The following is a 16,495-nucleotide window of genomic DNA, read 5'->3' as shown; positions in this document are numbered from 1 at the left end:
GTTTGACTTACACGTTTAAAGAACAAAAAAGGACATTTTTCCTTAAGCAAAAATAAGGTGTGCCAAACATACCTTTAGGTCTAGGGTGGGCTTAAACCCAGCCCGACCTCATTTTTATGGGCTAGAAGATGGCCTAATATGCATCATTTTTTTTTCTTTCTTTCTTTTCTATGAACTTAGTCCAATCACATGGCTTGCTTGGGTCAAGCCCAATTACTTTGAATGGAGGTCTAACCTCTAATTAAGAAACCTAGCCCCAAGTTCTTCATAAAAGCAAAGAAAAAAAGAAGAAGAATTTGAATTGTTAACCATGTTATTTGCTAGCTGATGGCACTGCCATTATGGTGTGGTGGTCGATAGTAGAGGCGTTGGTGGCTCACGATACAAGTGGTGGTAGAGAAATTGCTAGTGCAATATCTGGTGGACAAGAAGAATAATGCAGTGGCAAGGTGTTTTGGTCTTATATTGAGGGTAGTAAGCTAGAGAATAGAGGGGAGGTTTTTTTTTTAATTTTCTTCCTTTCTTCTCTCCCTATTCTCTCCTCCTTTTGCTTCACTAAATTCACTTCTATTTATACGGGATGATAAAGGGGCATATGATCTTTCTAAAGCATGAATCTTGGCTATTGATTCGCGTGTGAAGGATCACATTCATTAGCCATAAGCCAACAACTTGGTACTGTCAAACCAAGTTGTAAGGTTGGCTGGGTTAGGGGATTTCGATTGGCATTACAGTGGCTACAGGGTTGCAAATCGATGGTGACAAAACAAAGGTTGTGGTACAATGTTAGGGATAACAGAGGGTGTGATTGTTGTCTTATTTGGAGCATGGGTGATGCATTAAATGCCTATGAAAATGGGCTTCTCAGTTAGCTTTTATGGTTCAGAAGAAAAAAACAATGAATAGTGCCAGACTACTTGTTATTTGGCATTATTTTTTTGACTTGTCGTTTGACCACAATGACATCATTTTGAACCAAAACATGTTATTTTGATCAAAACACATAAAAAGACGTATCATTTTATTTAAATGAAATGACACTGTTTTTTTTGTTTAATTTAAATAAGGTTATAAATCTCCTCTTTTAATTTCAGCACTCAATCTTTTAATTTGTTCAATTAGATCTTTAATTGAGTTTTAATTTTAAGAATTAATTCAGTTTCACCCATGAAAAGTTTCAAAAACACTCCTTGATTTAAGCATGTTTTTCAACTTAGTTTCTGGTCTTAGATATTTTCAATTTTGTTTTAAATTGACCTTTAAACTTCTTATTTCTTCAATTTCATCTTTGTTTTCAACCGAATTGGATCCTATAATTTACACGCTTTTACAAAAACGATCATTGGTATTGAATTTCTTCAATTTGACCCTTAATTAACATTTAAACTTTCATTTGCTTGCAGTTTTGTCCTTGATTTCACCAAATTAAGCTTGGAAAAATTTAATCTGGTCCTCTAAAATTTCACTCTTCTTAATTAAGCTCAAATCAGGTTTCCAAACTTATTTTTCCCCTAATTAAGTCCCTCATAAAATTAATTTTACATATTAAAAGTCTAGTTAAGTCCTTGCACTTAATTAATTCTTTTTAATTTGACCCAAATTAATTCTTAAACTTAATTAAACCTTTAATTGGGCATATAGTTAAATCAAATTGGTGTATGAAAAGTCTAATTAAGTTCCTAAACTTAATTTTTATGTAAATTCATCCGATAATTATTTAATTTAACATTGAATCTGCATTGTCTTTCAATATTAGTTTTTTAAGGTACAATTGGGCTCATAATTATTTCCAAAATCTTAGTTTGGTTCCTCCCCGCGTTCAATGTTATGAGCCCAATTGACAAACCCAAACACAATTTCTCATGCAATATTTAGTTACAACTCTCGAGAAATTATGAAAAAGATATCATATGCATTAAATAAAAATCCTTGGTCATAAAGTGTTTAAGGTTGTTGAAGTAAGATCTCATTTGTTACCAATTTTAAAATGTTCTTTTTTATCCTGATTGTTATATGGATAATCAACCTAGTTTTGTCGAGGAATTCTTTGATGTTTGTATCTTTTGCTTCTTAGAATTCCTAAATATTCAAGAAATTATATTTGTTTTTGGATTGAATGTGGTTGAAATATGGGTGCACAAGTGTTTCTTATAAATCTATAAGGAAAAGTTAGTGCCAAAACCACCCTCTGAATAACACATGATTAAGTGTTTTCATACTTGATAGATGTTTGGTATATAATGAAATGGGTTGGTTTGCAAGGAAAGTATGTGTAAGACCCAAACTTTTAGGCCAAATGCAAGCCCAAGTCAGCCCAAACCCAACCTAAGTTAACCTAGGTATATAAGGAAAAGTTGTAAGAGAATTACTGTTCTCTCTTCTAAGTCTTGTAGCCGCCGTGACCCTCTCCTCGTCAAACCAAGGATTTTAGTTTTTGATCTTGAGTTTTGGGTTTAAGAAAAGTGAAAGTAGCAAGTAAGTGATTCACTCTCATGTTACTTTTAATTATGATTTGTTTATGGAAGGATTAAAAAGAGAGAGAGAGAGAGAGAGAGAGAGAGAGAGAGAGAGATTAGGGTTTATAAGGATTAGAAGTTTATGTTGTTAAGATTGATTTATGATTATTAAGGGTTTAATGTTAGGTGATTAATTAGTATGTTGTTAGAAATAAGGATTTGTGAGTTGATTTGTTTAAATTAATTTTTATGGGTTAAGAAATTCATTTTTACCTTGCTGGAAAATCTGGACAGAATGGTCTTGAGGTTGAAGATGGCCAAATTTTATTTTGATCCTTGATTATGAAAATTTCAGTTTAGTCAGTAAACTTTGGAAAAATTACAATTTGACCCCTAAATGTATTTTGAGATTCTGGACAGTGTTATTATGAGGTTTAGGATGATGAATCTCAGTTTGATAATTGATTTGGAATATTTTTAGTTTGGTCCCTCAATTTTAGGAATTTACATTTTAGTCCCTAAACTTTATAAAAATTACAGTTCGGTCCCTGTTTCGTTCTAGACAGAATTAAGGATGGTTTATGGGTGAAATTTCATTATGGTTATGTATTTACAGTTTGGTCTAGTTTTGGTAAAATTACGTTGTGGTCCCTGTTTTGGATAATTGTCGTTTTAGTCCCTAAACCTAGGAGACTAAACCTGGTTTTCTTTTATGCATTGGAATCTTTTATTAGTGTTGCTTTGAGTTGCTTTTGAGTTTATTTTGTATATTTATTGTAGGTTCTCCTAACGATCCTCAATAGGTTTTTCGGGTTTTTCATCTGATATTCCTTTTAATCTATATTCTTCCGGGTGAGTGAGATAATCTTTAATATGCATATAATATAAATAAATATGTATGTTGATTATACGATGAGTACAACCAGTAAATTTCTTGAATATTTATATATATTGCTTTATTTTACGAGTACTCATTTATTCTTGAATTTGCACTCGTAATCTGTCGAATTAAATTATATTTGATATGATATACGTTTCTTTGATGATTCTATGAATATCTATTATGCCTTGATATGGGACTTGTCAGTAACTCCATGCTAACGGAGAGTAGTTAGCCTATGTGCACATAGTATTCTGTATACCTAGCTGGTGAGAGAGGCATTAGCTTGTGGCGACTGATCATCCCACAGTGGTCACCTTCGGGTGTCATCTGATCTCTGACATGTATTCCACTACGTTATGATAATATGTTTAGTATGTATATGTATATGTATATGTATATCAATATAAATCATCTTGCAAACTATTAATATCTAAAATATCTAAAATATATATTAAATATTATTCCCTCACTGAGTTGGTTGAACTCACCCCTCATTCTTAATATTATTTCAGGTTCTTAGTTTCTGTTAACAGGTGGATTTTGTTGAGTGTTCCTGCTTCTTCATTTTGGTCGGTATGCCTTGCTTATTTTATAAGGCTTTCCTTTTAGTTTTGATTTGATGTCTTAGACGCTCCACTATTACCTTGTTTTAATTAAGTTTGGATTTTGACAATGTAATGAGTATTATGGATTATTGTTTTTGTTTTAATTACTGATGAGGAGTTTTAAACTATCTTTTGGTTTCATCAGTTTTGAATAATATAATATTTCTGAAGATTATGAAATGCTGCGTATTTTTGAATAAATTGTTCTTTTGATATGTCTGTTTTGAGACTTAGCGTAGGTGGGGTGTCTTTTTGACACCGCTCCTGCGTTGCCGGTCATGGACCCAGGATTCGGGTCGTGACAAAGGTGGTATCAGAGCTTGGTATTGTTAAAACCTTGTTGCCTAGTTTGTTAAAATCTCGTAATTTGTTTTTGTTAAAATCCTGTAATATGGTTTTGTTAAAACCCTGTAATCTTGTTTTTATTTTTTTTAAACCCCCATAATATGTGGAGCTTAGGATCCTTCTCGTCTTGTTGTGATTCCTCTTTGTCTTCTTGAACTCTTTTTATTGTTATGTTGATATAAATGTGAGGAAATATATATGTATGTGAATATTTGATATAAATATATCATTGGATATACTATATATAATATGTGTTTTTCATACATGTGATAATATTTGATATAAGTATATTATTGGATATAATATATGTGGTATATGTATTTTGCATACGTGTGAGAAAATATTTTTGTGTGTGTGTGTGTGTGTGTGAATATTTGATATAAGTATATATTTGAAAGTATTTGTATAATATGTGTATTTGAGTAATAATATTTCTTGGAAATACTTAAGCATAAGTATTTGGTATAAGTATATTTTTGGAAGTATTTGTATAATATGTGTATTTGAGTAATAATATTTCTTGGAAATACTTAAGCATAAGTATTTGGTATAAGTGTATTTTTGGAAGTATTTGTATAATATATGTATCTGTGTATGAAATATATCTTGTACGTATTTATGAAATATGTGTATGTGGGTATGTGTGTATGATATGGAGTGAGTGATTATTATAAATATTATTTGAAAGTATTTGAATTATTAGAAAAATAATATTATATCTAAAATAAATATGATTTGTTTGTATATTTGATTTGTCATTGTGTGACTTTGAAATATAAATCTAATGTGAGTTTTTGAGTAATTTTGACATATAAATTTGATATAAATTTTTTGAGTTAAACAAGTTAAAATATCAGCACTAGGTTGTGTGAAAGGCCACACACAAATCTTAATACTCTATCTATGTTTGATTTTCTAACTTGTAGCGCTCTAAAAATATGTATATGTACGAATAATGTTAGTGAGTCTATATTGGATGTAAGTATATGTTTTTGAGTATTTGAACAACTTATAATTTTTTTTTATTTAAATTAGATTTTTCATCATATTTATATCTATGTGTTATCTTTGGTAAGTATTCTGAAAAAATATGTCTAATAATCTTTTTCTATGATATATATATATATATATGGCTGGAAATATTTTATGAAATATATATGTTTGATAATATTTTTCTGGGTGTATTTGTAACAACCCAGCTTTTTCAAGCCCAAAACAACAGTAAATTATTATTTTTACTTGACACACACCGTGTCAGTAATCGGCGAACATGTTCCCTTCATATCATCAATATATAATCCATACATCAACAACAATCAACATTTCATTTAAAAATGAATCTTACATAAACTCATAATATTATGTTTGCATGATTAGAAGTTCGCATTTAAAATATACATGCATAGTCATGAGTTTGTATTCTATCCTACAAATAGTCATCATGAATTTAATCTAAAAGGATCTAATAATAGTTATACATTCAGTACATTGATTCATATAAAATACATCATGATGTAGAATGCAACTACATTATTCCTTGCAAAAGTAGATTCCCGTGTATCGGGTTTCCTAGGCACCTTGTTGGTATGACGTCCCTACTGCAGTACAAAACATTTACAAGAATGCAATTACTTAATAATAATAATAATAATAATAATAAGAACAACAACAACAACAATAAGAAAATGGTCTGGCAGTTTAACGAAGCATTAACATTATCTCATGTTTGAAGCGTGACATTTGTAGTTCCTTCATGTTCTTGGTATACACAACTTGCAGTACATATATATGCACCAATTCTTGCAATCAACTATAATCTTAAATCCGACCATTCTTTTAAGACATTATTTATCGAGGTTAACTATTCACTCACCCCGGCCATCCCCTTCGAATTCCATCAGCCAAAACTAATCAACCATTTGTCCCGGTCATCCCTTCGGATGCCATTAGTCGAAGCTAATAGTTCATTTATTCCGGTCATCCATTCGGATGCTATTAGCCAAAGCTAATCAATCGTTTGTCCCGGTCATCCCTTCGGATGCCATTAGCCAAAGCTAATCATTCATTTGTCAACATTTAAGCATTTGGTTATCTGATATCTGAATTAACACAATACGACAACGTTCATGATAAGGTATTTCATTGTTCAAGGTCATCTCTTCAGATGCCTTTAGCCGAAGCTAGTCAACCATTTGTTAACATTTAAGCATTTTACAGTCTGGTATCTGAATTAACACAATACAGTAACATTCATGATAAAGTAGTTTCATTATTCAACATTATTTAAAAGGAAGGTGAAAGTCACCTACCTGCAGTAGAAGCTCTACTCGTGCTCCCCTGTTGCTGCTGTTGCACCACACCAGTGGTCCCTCCTGCAGTCACAGACTCATCTCAAAAATTTTCCTCATTCAAGGATATGTTTTATAATAATCATATCAATAGCTTATAAATCTATCTTTCAATCATTTCTTTCTTTATATCTTACGTTTTTCTCATTACACCCATTAATGTTGTCATCCTTTATCCAACCATAGTTATCATTCTTTCAGGCCGATATTATAGAGAATCCATATTCATCCATTACTCATATGTTACTTTTTTATGCATGTTCATTTCCTTATAATAACATATATACATACATCATGTATATTTTCAGAGTTAGTATCTCAATGTGCAAGTGTTCGTATGACTCAATTCTTTTATATAGTATTCACGTGAAAAGTCTACTGTTACTGTCCAATTTCCAACTGTTACTGTCCAATTTCCAACTGTTACTGTCCAATTTCCAACTATTACTGTTCAATTTCCAACTGTTACTGTCTGACTTTGAACTGTTAATGTTTGACTTTTCCAACTGTTACTGTCTGACTTTGAACCGTTACTGTTTGACTTTTCCAACTGTTACTGTTTGACTTTGAACTGTTACTGTCTACACATTGAACTGTTACTGTCCAACTGTTACTGTCTAGACATTGAACTGTTACTATCCAACTGTTACTGTTTAGACATTGAACTGTTACTGTCTAGACATTGAACTGTTACTATCCAACTGTTACTGTCTAGACATTTGAACTGTTATTGTTTACACATTGAACTGTTACTGTCCAACTGTTACTGTCTAAATATTAAACTGTTACTATCCAACTGTTACTGTCTAGACATTGAACTGTTACTGTCTGAACACTTATCAGATTTTTAATTATATCTAGACTTATAAAACTCTGTTTCAAGCGAGATTAGTCTCGTTGGAAAGCTAATACACGAGGCTACAAGTTCTTTGAAGGAAGGAGAACCCAATTTTGCCTTTGAGATAGTCAAAATTGCTCATCAACAAACACTACCCTACAGGGCCTGTCAAGATCCAATCTTGGTTGATGACCCATAGCTGGGGTTCTACAGCTCTATATTAAGCAAGACCAATTTCTTAGTTAGGTAACATCCAAAACTACAATTACTATGAAGAAACTTGATCCTAATTCTCTCATCCTTCTACTCGAATTCTCTCCAAAAGTTAGGAGACGAATCTGTCCAAATTCATCAACCTTTCCATTTACACACAACATCCACAATTTAACTTTTTTCTCTATCATCTCAACCCCTGGCCATATCACATATCGTTTAAGACTGTAAAAAAATAATATCTTTATAAGAGCCAATTTATCTTATTTATTTCAATCTTCCTTCTAACATCAAAATAAAACATTCTTGTCGATTTTACAAACTTTTCAAACAATATTCTTCTAAACACAATCCTTGACACAGTTTCTATCAACCATAAATAACAAACGAATAATATTCCAAACAATCTATATTGTCAAGTTATAATGCATTATTATGAGTATACCATATCCAAATATTAACTTCATCAAATGGTGAAATTTCCAGAAATATGGGTTTAACCGAACTGACCTCAAACTTGCAGACCTACTGTGCGAGATACACAACTTCTATACCGAATGTTTGTTTCAGATCTCCACCGTTCAGAATCTAGAAAAAATCAGGAAGAATAACATATCCAAGTTATAGCCTAATCCAACGGTGGCCGAAGGAGAAAACAGACAGCAAAGAAAACTGTCCAGAAGTGTATTTTCCCAAATAGTTTCCTCCCTCGGTATCTCTCAAACAGGGACTGATATAGAAAATCCCTACGGTGACAATGTACACGACATGGATGAGAACAACATACCCGAATATCGTGCTGATCCAACGGTGAAAGATGGAGTTATAGCTGTCGGTTGATTTACCATCAATATATCTTCTCTCCAGCCTCTCTCTAAACTCTCTCTTACTCTTGCCAGTCCCTCCAAGAGAGAAAATAAAATGATATTTATAGTTCTAACATCTTGTTAATTGCACATTTATCCCCACCCCTTTTTATCATTTATACATAAACTCTCAACCTTCTGTTATTTGAATAATGACCTCTCTTGATCTTACATATTTATTTTGTCCTCGCAAATGTTTTTCTTTTCAATGATTTAGTACTATATTCACTTTTCATTTCATTAATTTCACTATTTTTATCTTGATTTAGGTTTCTTTAATTTAATTTAACCCATTTTACTATTGGTTAAATTTCTCATCTTTTAAATACCCAGAAAAATTATAATCGAGGGTTTACAGTATTTATTTTGATTTTCTATGATATATATTTTATGATATATATGTGTATATATGAAATACAACTTGTGGTACATAATTAGGTTGTAAATGCTCTTAGCAGGCATAAGGTGCTTGCTACAATTTTTGCTCTTGTGCAGGTGGAGTCAGACATGTTAAATGAATTCGTCAAGCTGTTGAGGATGATGTAGCTTACAAGAAGCTGATTGACCTTGTTAGAGAAGGGAAAGTCCGAAGATATTAGCTGGAAAATGATCTCCTCTATGCAGAATAAGATTTAATTTTTGTGCCAAGTGGGAAACTGTGGAAGTACTTGGTGTCGGAGACGCAAGACTTGTAGTGTACTGGACATCTAGGAAGGGAAATAATACGGGCTATTTTGTCCCAAACATACTATTGGCCAAAAATGGAAGAGGAAATTGAGCTTTATGTAAGGACTTGTTTGGTATGTGAGCAAGACAAGGTATTACGACAAAAAGAAGCCTTGAGTGTCAGTTTTGATGGATTTCATTGTGAGATTTCTGAAAGTTGATGGCATAAACACCGTCATGGTTGTCGTAGACAAATTCACCAAGTATGTAGTGTTTGTGGTTGCCCCGACAGTGTGTACAACTAAGGTTGTTGCTGGGTTGTTCTATCAAAATGTGGTGAAATATTTTGGAGTGCCTTATGTTATTGTTAGTGATTGTGATTTGTAATTTACAAACAGGTTCTAGACAATATTATTCAACATAATAAGGATAAGATTTAAGTTTTCTAGTGCCAATCATTCATAAATTGATGGGTAGATAAAAAGGATAAATGATTTGCTTAAAGAATATCTAAGAGACACCATGTGACAATAATGAAGCGAAACTGGTTGGAATTGTTGGATAGTACACAATTTTGCTACAATCTCCAAAAGTTCTCAGCAACAAAAGCAAGTCCATTTGAGTTGGTTTTGGAGATGCAGCCTTAAACTCCTATAGAGATTGCTATGAGAAAATTTGATGGGAAAAGTCCAGCTACGTATAGGTATGCTTTGGAAAGATAAGAATTGTTTGAGCAAACCCGAGATAGCTTGTGTAAGGAAAGAAAAAGGATGCTGAATTATGCTGACTAGAAATGAAGACTATTGGAATTCAATGATGGTATAAGGTGCTGCTAAAATTAACTCTATAAATCTGGAAGAAAATTATAGGGAAGTCAAAGCATTGAGGGTTGGTGCCGAGATATGATGGACCTTTCAAAATCATGAAAAAAAAATAGGTTGTTGCCTATAGATTAAAGCTGCTAAAGAGGCTAAAACTTCATCTAGCTTTTTATGTAAGTTATTTGAGACCTTTCCATGAAGACCAAGAGGATCCAGAATGAAATAAGTCACAAAGAGCTCATTTAATGATTCACAAATAGTTTGAAAATGGTATTGTCAAGATTATAGAGCATCATTGAATCAACCAACATAAGAGGAATAGACAAACTGAGTTTTTAGTAAAATAGGAGACAAACTTGAAAGCTTTGTGGGAAAAAGACAAAGATTTATGACAATTCAAAGACAAAGTGTAGGAATACCTTACCTCTATTACGACGAGGACATCATCATCTTCTAGTGGGGGTGGTTTGTTAGCAATCTAGGCACAAGGACACGTAAATGAATGCACACTACCTAAAATTCAGTAGCAAAGGGCAGTGTCAACTCTCCCAAACAAAAACAATGAATTCGATAAGCAACATGCAACAGTTCATACGAGCCATGAGTTTTTGGCTTGACATGAATGTTGGGCTTAGGTAATGGGCCATCTAGGTTGGCACAAAACACAACATAACTAGTAGTAGGGGCTGACAGTTAGACAAACAGGATGTGGGTTAAGAGAAAAATATGGCAGAGGAAGAGAACAAAGCAGCAAAGATGGTAGTTGAATTAATTCTCTTCTCCTTTATTAATATATAAAAATAAGGCGTAAGCACACAATTACAATATGTGCAGGATGTAAATACATATAAATAAGAAACAAAGTAACTATTGACTTTCCATAGTTGTATTTGTTTCTATAGTTACAGTTGTTTCTATAGTTACAGGATTTCCTGATTATGAAGGCTGATTTGTTGCCATTCTATAGTGTAGTAGCCGTTGGAGTATTTTCTTGATTATGAAGGCTGATTTGTTTATGATTTGCATGCAGCTATAGTTTCCATGTATAGTGAGTTGTCGTTCTGGAGTGTAGTAGCCGTTGGAGTATTTTCCCTACAATCTTGGATGTTGGCGTGACAACAGTTGATCAAGATTTGGTTAGGAGATGTTGTGATGTTGTTGCTGCTACTGCTTCGGTGATGCTGCTGCTGTTGCTACTCCTGTAATGTTGTTGTTGCAGAGTTTTGGTTTATGAAGCTATATAGAGATGAAGGAGATGAGATAGTACTGTTTGTTGCTGCTGCTGCTGTATTATTGCTAATAGGTTATAGTTGCAGTAGTGTAGTAGGTTGTTACGACGATTACGATCATGGTTTCATGAGATAAATGGGTGTCCAAATTATCTGGTCATGTATGCTGAACATAGAGGTATAATTAAAAATTTTTCTCAAGACACTAAGATCATGAAATCATAGGTCAAAATCATCCATTAAGTTTATAGAAACATGAAGGAGAAAATGTCCCTCTACTTTCTAAAAGATAGGGATGATAGTTATATCCTTTTTAACTTCTCATATTTGTCTATAAATAGGTTTGGAAGACCTTAACCGTGTATCATGGCATAACACATTTTTGTATTTTCTTTGTTAAGATAATAATAAAGGTTGAAAATTTTATATCTTGTGTATTATTCTATCTTGTTACTTGTGTTAATTCCACTTATTTATAACAAGTTAAAGTGTAAGAACCTTCTCGGGAGTGAAACATATAATTGTAGATAAACTCAAGTGAAAAAAATAAGAAAAGACTTAGTCTAACAAGACTAGAGTGCCGCGTGGATACTGGAATTTTCAACGAAAAATTTGTCCCTGTGACAGTAGCTTTACAACTTGTATCGGCAAAAAAACTGTCATAAATGCTCATTGATGTCGCTAGACCGGTGAGGAAGGACGTTCGGTATCCTTGATTGAATGGGGTTGGTTATCTTACGAACCGGTATCCTCATGATGGGCCTAATTGCGAGACCAGTAAAATTGTAGAGCCCCTTCATACCCGAGCTTCAAGTGACATTACGTAATGTTGCAAATTATTTGCAGCCATAATTTGGAGTTGCCATACTGCCGCAGTTTGTGGAAGCTCAATTACCTCTCCATAATGAGCAGAATCATGCATGACCAAGATAGTCTACTGCATTATTTCATTAAAGAGGTGGGGAAAATTGCCAAAGCATGTTCGATTTAATCTGTTATCTCAGTCTCTGAGGTTGTAAATCAATACATGCAACGTCACCATGTTCTGGTCAACACAAACCTATCCAAAAACTTGAAAGTTGAGACTCCTTGCAGCAGCATTTGTACATCAAAAACCATGAAGGAAACTCTTGCTTAGTCAATAAATGCGTCAAACACAAATGCAATCCTGGCTGAAGGGACGGCGGACATTTAACACAATAACATTATGGGAATTGGGAAAATATTTACAGCATATTATCTAGAGGCCTAGATCAAATGACTACTGAGAGAAGAAATGCCTGACTAGACACCCACGAATGCCCGACACTGAGATTCCCAGTGCTCCTTCACCTGCCGAATCCTCTCTATCCTTTCTGTTTGAAGTCTCTGCTCCCAATACTCATGGCAACTGTTCCAACACGCCAATGAAAGCAATAAATCAGTTGTAGGCATATAAAATAGAAAACAAAGGAAGAATGTCAGTCCCTCCCTTTTTCTTCCCTTCCGTTTCGCTGAAGTCCTCTTCCAGCCCCTCTTCATCCTCCTCCGAGTGGGGAAGTACATGAAATTACTAGAATCTTGAATATATTATAAACAAACTGATTTGTCATGAAGAGAGAAGGATACCTTCTGCTTAATAAAATATTAAGCTCTTCCAAGTGTAGGGAACCTTCATAAACTCCAGTCTACAATAGCAAGAAGATGGTTAGAAAATCAGGAGTAACCAAAAAAAGGAAAAAGGAAAAAAAGAGAGAGACCGCTAATAAAAGGAAATGGAAGTGGCATACTACTATTGTAATTGACTGCAACATGCATCTTAAACTTCATGGTTTTCATTGAATCTTCCAGCATTACTCGCAATTCGACTTATTTTCCAATATTCTATGAAAGATGCCACCTTGCTGCATAGTGCCAACATGATGCCATCTAACTTCTATTACTTGTAAATTAAGGACTAGACCAGAATCTACGACGAGCTTGACAATGAAAAGGGAGGCAAAAAAATCCTGCTCATCAAGATATTGTGCATCATGCCAACTCAAAAAACTGGGGAAGGAAATAGCTCAACCAGAATGGATAGCCTGGGTTTCCATCTACATCACAATGCCAGTGACAAAAACAAGGACCGAAGTGTGAATTCAGATGACCAATAGGCGATGGATTGTAGAAATGTTAGGCCAACCTTCAAGAACCTGTCTACTAGCATCAGTTTTCATTTTCTGAGTCTAATTTCCTAATTTCAAAAGGATCATTTAAAATCCTCTGAAAGCAAAATTGCAGAAATGGTTAACGGGCATGATGCTTTACAGGAAATAATAAAGAGTGAAGATAATAATTAACTAACCTTCCGGCAAAGAGGGCATTTTTCTTTAGGCTCTGCTGCCTTCAGTCCGTCAACAATGGTCACTGAAGCAGCAGAGCAAGCACACATATGGCAGAAGATATGGCCACATGTTAGTGAAACTGGATCAAATACTGTATCCTGCCATCAATCGAGATATCAATCAATCTAAATCAGATACCGGTAATAAAGTTACGATGATAATAAAGTCAATGTGCATGCTGCAGATTCACTGTAAAAGGCCATATCTCCAAATTCACCACAGATTCACTGTCAGGTCAAAAGTAAGATTAGTCTACGATATAACTTGTTATGAATGATACACAGAACTAGAAAAGGAGATGCTGCAGTTAGTATATCAATCCATAAGGTATCTCATGAACAAATGATGTTTTTCAAAAACAGTCAACAAATTATACTAGCTTTGCTGCAGTCATTGTATATTAGAATTTTAGGCCTTTGAATCCAGTAGTGGATTTTCTGTCATTCGCTTCATCAAAGATTTGGGAGAGACATCAAATTTTAAGCAACTAACTACTGGATATCATGTAGAACATGTTCTATAGCAAAATGAAATCTAGGAACTTACCAAGCATATAGAACATGTCAAATCAATATCAATCTTGACGGAGTCAAAAAGCTCACAAGAGAGTGATGGTTTTTCATCGTCAAAATTTAGTGAGCACCCCTCGAATAAGGCAGGGACCTTGTTTGACTTGATCTTTTCCTCCCTTAGATTGATGTGAAAAGCCATAAGCTCACAAAGCCATGGGGAATGGAGGATCTCAATGTGCATACTTTGAGCTTTTGACTTGAAAGCCTGTCCTTGCTTGGAGTAATGGATCTGTAACCATAGAGAGCAGATTTTTTGAAGCTCGATAACCCGAAATAGAAACTATTTCACATCACACATTATCAGAATTAAGTACTGGTATCCCAATCATCTTAGTTTGAGATAAAGATACCTTGTCGTATTTCTTTAGTATTTTTCGAACTGCAACAGCATTGATCAGTGCATAGGTAACCAGATCCTTGCCTTCTTGAATAAAGGCAACATGTTTTTTTTGCAACTTGCCTTTGAACCACATGAAGTATTTTCGAAAGCCAGAAGCCAGGTGCAGCTCAAGCAATTTCTGGGCTCGTTCATTGAAGCAACCAACTACCGCTGACATTTCCTTGAGAAGGGAAGGGAAAAAGGTACCATCGCACACTACAAGTGAATTTAAGTTAGAGAAGGAATAACAGATAGCAAGAACCAACCTATCAAAAGAAAAAAAGAAAAAGAAAATCACTATAACAAATAACATAGGATTCCACTTCATGAAGAAGTATGAAATAAATTTTCTTTTTGTCTTGCATCTAACTGCAATGACTATAACAGATCAGAATTCTGGTGTTACACATCACATGTTGTGTTTTAAAGATTGATCATCAGAAATTTGAGAAACGAGTTTTTACCATGTAAAAAGCTTCACGACTCACTCACTTTCTTGTGCAGAAAACATTCAAGAACTCATAGAAGGCAAAGATGACAATCTAACAAGGAGTTGGAAAGTAAACAGAGTTATTAATCTGCTTCCATTGGGAAAAAAAAAAAAAAAAAAAACAGGTTGATTTAGTCTCTAACATCACCATCTCAGTCCTAACTCCTAATCTTTAGCAGAATCAGCAACTGAGAAGTGATTTTCTCCAACCCACCGTTAAGTTCCATACATGAAAACTCATTGGAGGTTTCTCCAACTTTTGAAGAAGAAAAAAAAAACCAATGAGAACAGCACTCTGATAAGAATATTACGAAACAAATACTGGAAAACCTCACACTCTTCTGTAAATTCAGACAAATCAACCCGCAATAAGATACCATCATACAATAAAAAGGAATAGCACAAGAACCGAGAGCCATGAAACTAATTACATCCCTTTAAAGTAACCACTAGAACAGATAAAAAAACAAAAACAAAAATCACGTCCAATAGAATTGAGCACCAGAACAATGGTGAGGACAGGATTGGCCATCATGCTCCTGGTGCGATTCAAAGTCTTCCCTACACTTCTTCAATATCTTTTTGAGCTTTTTGAAATCAACCGCAGGTAGTCGATTCTCCTTGCCTTGCATGTACTCCTGATATTTCTTGCAAAACTTCATGTTTTTTCTTTGTCATGAACACTCCAAAGTTAGCCTGTCGTTTTGATCTTTCTAATCATGAATTCTCATGTCACAAAAATACTAGCAGAAAGGAATTAAGAATGCTCTCTGTTGCTTTGTTTTTTATCCGATGGGAAGGAAGGGGAAGACGCTACTCTCTCTGTCTCTGTCTCTGTCTCTGGGTGTTCAACGGTTTGGACAACCTGAGGAGATGACCGAGAGAAAAAGTCAATTTCTTGGATACTACGAATCTTTTCCTCCAAACCTCATATCCATCATTTACTAGTTGTTTTTTACAAGAGATTTTTCTTTTTAATATCCATATTCGACACATCTCCTGCCTTATTGAGTATTGTCATCAATTTTTTTTTTTAACCCGGGATGTCCGGGCCAGTTTACACGCACCACAACTAATTTCCGGATCCACTAAACACCCTGCAAGCTTAGTAGGCAAGTAAGACACTGTAAGAATGACAGACGTGCACGCTGAGGCTCGAATCTAGGTAACAGAGACAAGAAAATCAATTTTTTTTTCTTAAAAAATAAATAAAAAAACCAAACCTTGTAAGTGAAGCAGTGACTGTTTCAAAACAATTAGTTTTGACTTTGAGATCAAGGTTGTAAGAAATAATATTAAGGATGTTTGCTTGAAAATGAAATAAAAAGTATTTGATGAAATGATAATAAAAGGATTGATTTTGACAACAAGTTACTCATTCATGTGATTTGCATCGTATGATTGTATTACAATATCTA

At 34.0% G+C, this 16,495-nt stretch overlaps 1 protein-coding gene across 1 annotated transcript; it reads right to left on the bottom strand.

Annotated features, from left to right (window-relative positions):
- Nucleotides 1-12,370: 12,370 nt before the first annotated feature.
- Nucleotides 12,371-15,999, bottom strand: LOC7478838 (probable E3 ubiquitin-protein ligase BAH1-like 1). The gene is made up of 6 exons (XM_002302672.4): nucleotides 15,580-15,999; nucleotides 14,559-14,803; nucleotides 14,183-14,437; nucleotides 13,597-13,734; nucleotides 12,879-12,937; nucleotides 12,371-12,660 (listed from the first exon to the last, which is right to left on the bottom strand). Exons 1-6 carry the CDS (start codon nucleotides 15,737-15,739, stop codon nucleotides 12,555-12,557), a joined length of 963 nt encoding a protein of 320 aa, XP_002302708.3. The 5' UTR covers nucleotides 15,740-15,999; the 3' UTR covers nucleotides 12,371-12,554.
- Between the last annotated feature and the right edge of the window lie 496 nt (nucleotides 16,000-16,495).

This window comes from Populus trichocarpa, chromosome 2 (assembly GCF_000002775.5).
Source record: "Populus trichocarpa isolate Nisqually-1 chromosome 2, P.trichocarpa_v4.1, whole genome shotgun sequence".
Classification (NCBI taxonomy): Eukaryota; Viridiplantae; Streptophyta; class Magnoliopsida; order Malpighiales; family Salicaceae; genus Populus; species Populus trichocarpa.
This window is presented reverse-complemented; position numbering and strand designations above follow the sequence as displayed.